The sequence below is a fragment of the Capsicum annuum genome, unplaced genomic scaffold, assembly GCF_002878395.1.
Source record: "Capsicum annuum cultivar UCD-10X-F1 unplaced genomic scaffold, UCD10Xv1.1 ctg30075, whole genome shotgun sequence".
NCBI lineage: Eukaryota > Viridiplantae > Streptophyta > Magnoliopsida > Solanales > Solanaceae > Capsicum > Capsicum annuum.
The window spans coordinates 1-1,428 of NW_025836611.1; the positions used below are offsets into that span (position 1 = coordinate 1).

Genomic DNA, 1,428 nt, shown 5'->3' on the forward strand with positions numbered 1-1,428 from the left:
CCAGCGGGTACAAAAAAACTGCAGAGTTGGGACGCACAATTGTTAATAGTCCCATACATTGCTTCCAACCAACGTTGGCTTCTGTCCATAAGACGCCCTCCGATGGTGTAGAGACTGATGATCTGGAGTATATTACTGCAAAGTTGGATGAAATCAGAAGATTTATTATCGATGGTACCTACTTTCAAATTTCATATCTCTTATGTTAAAAACATTGGAGAACTCATAAACTGACTTCATGAATGCGAATTTTCACAACATGATATACTCATGTCATGAAGGCGTTTTCCAATTTCTAGGTCTGATATTATACTTCAAACACGTCTGGATCACTTCTAATTTTTCTTAAATTTTGTATATAACTTCGTCCAGGTATTTGCATCCAAGAAGAAAGTTCTTCATCATCATCATCGTCATCATCATCATCATCGGAACATGAAGAAGAAGCAGAACAAGGAGAAGAGGAAGAAGAAGGGCAGGACGAAGAAGAAGAAGATCAAGACTAAGACAAGTACTGGAATAGATGTGGCTTCGGCCCTTCACTATCTTCAATCATGATTATTATATTAGGGCATAGTTAAAAAAACTACTCTTTGTATTTTCTTTTCAGGGATTTCCTATTTGCATTTTGAATAATAAAATCCTTTCTTTTTTTGCAAATGAAAGATTTTAGCATCGCCAGGGGAATTTGCTTGAGATTATTTTGATTGAACTTCTTTTTCAAATGGAAATATGAGACTTCCACTTAATAATTAACATGTAAAGGTGGTTAAAAATGAATTAGAACCCTCTGTTTGATGATAAGTTTTATTACATGTATCCTTCCTAAGCCATAGTCTGTAATATACATGCAAACAAATCACCAAATTTCTGCTGTTAGGGAAAACACTGCAGTCGAATGGAGTTGCTCGAGGCTTCCGTAACTGTCACGTCAGCAAAATTTCGATTATAGATTAGGGGATACTTGTGTGTGGACAAAGTTTAATGGGTTATCGTTGTCTAAATGATAATAGAGAGAAGATTCAGGGCGTTCACATTTCAAGTGTTGAATGCCAATAAATGGAAGATTGACACCAAAACTATTGATCCTGAGACGGATTAACAAATATATATGACCCGAGAATAATTCCCCGTCCTTCCAACAAATATATGACAGGTAATAAGCAAGGATATTTTATTCAGAATGAGAATTACAGCAAACTCAGCATATCTTATTCTGAATCATGCACTGAACTTACAGAGAAAAGATAAAATAATAAGCATTCAACCCCTTACCTTGCGTGCACAAGAACGTCTAATTCAATTTCAATAACTGGGCAATTTTTTTTAATGCACGTATTCAATTTCAATAACTGGGCAATTTCTTAATGCAGGTCTAATTCAATTTCAATAACTGGGCAATTTTTTAATGCATACGTATTTTAAAGA

The 1,428-nt window shown here is 34.9% G+C and overlaps 1 protein-coding gene across 1 annotated transcript; it reads left to right on the forward strand.

Annotated features, from left to right (window-relative positions):
- The first annotated feature begins 6 nt into the window (after nucleotides 1-6).
- On the forward strand, nucleotides 7-607 carry LOC124891080 (myotubularin-related protein DDB_G0290005-like). The gene is made up of 2 exons (XM_047402898.1): nucleotides 7-174; nucleotides 373-607. The coding sequence occupies exons 1-2, from the start codon at nucleotides 118-120 to the stop codon at nucleotides 556-558; spliced, it is 243 nt and encodes an 80-aa protein (XP_047258854.1). The 5' UTR covers nucleotides 7-117; the 3' UTR covers nucleotides 559-607.
- Nucleotides 608-1,428: the final 821 nt, after the last annotated feature.

Coding starts and splice junctions, on each gene's coding strand:
- LOC124891080 (XM_047402898.1), top strand. CDS start 118: ATGATCTGGAGTATATTACTGCAAAGTTGGATGAAATCAGAAGATTTA. Junction 175..372: donor CAGAAGATTTATTATCGATG/GTACCTACTTTC, acceptor AACTTCGTCCAG/GTATTTGCATCCAAGAAGAA.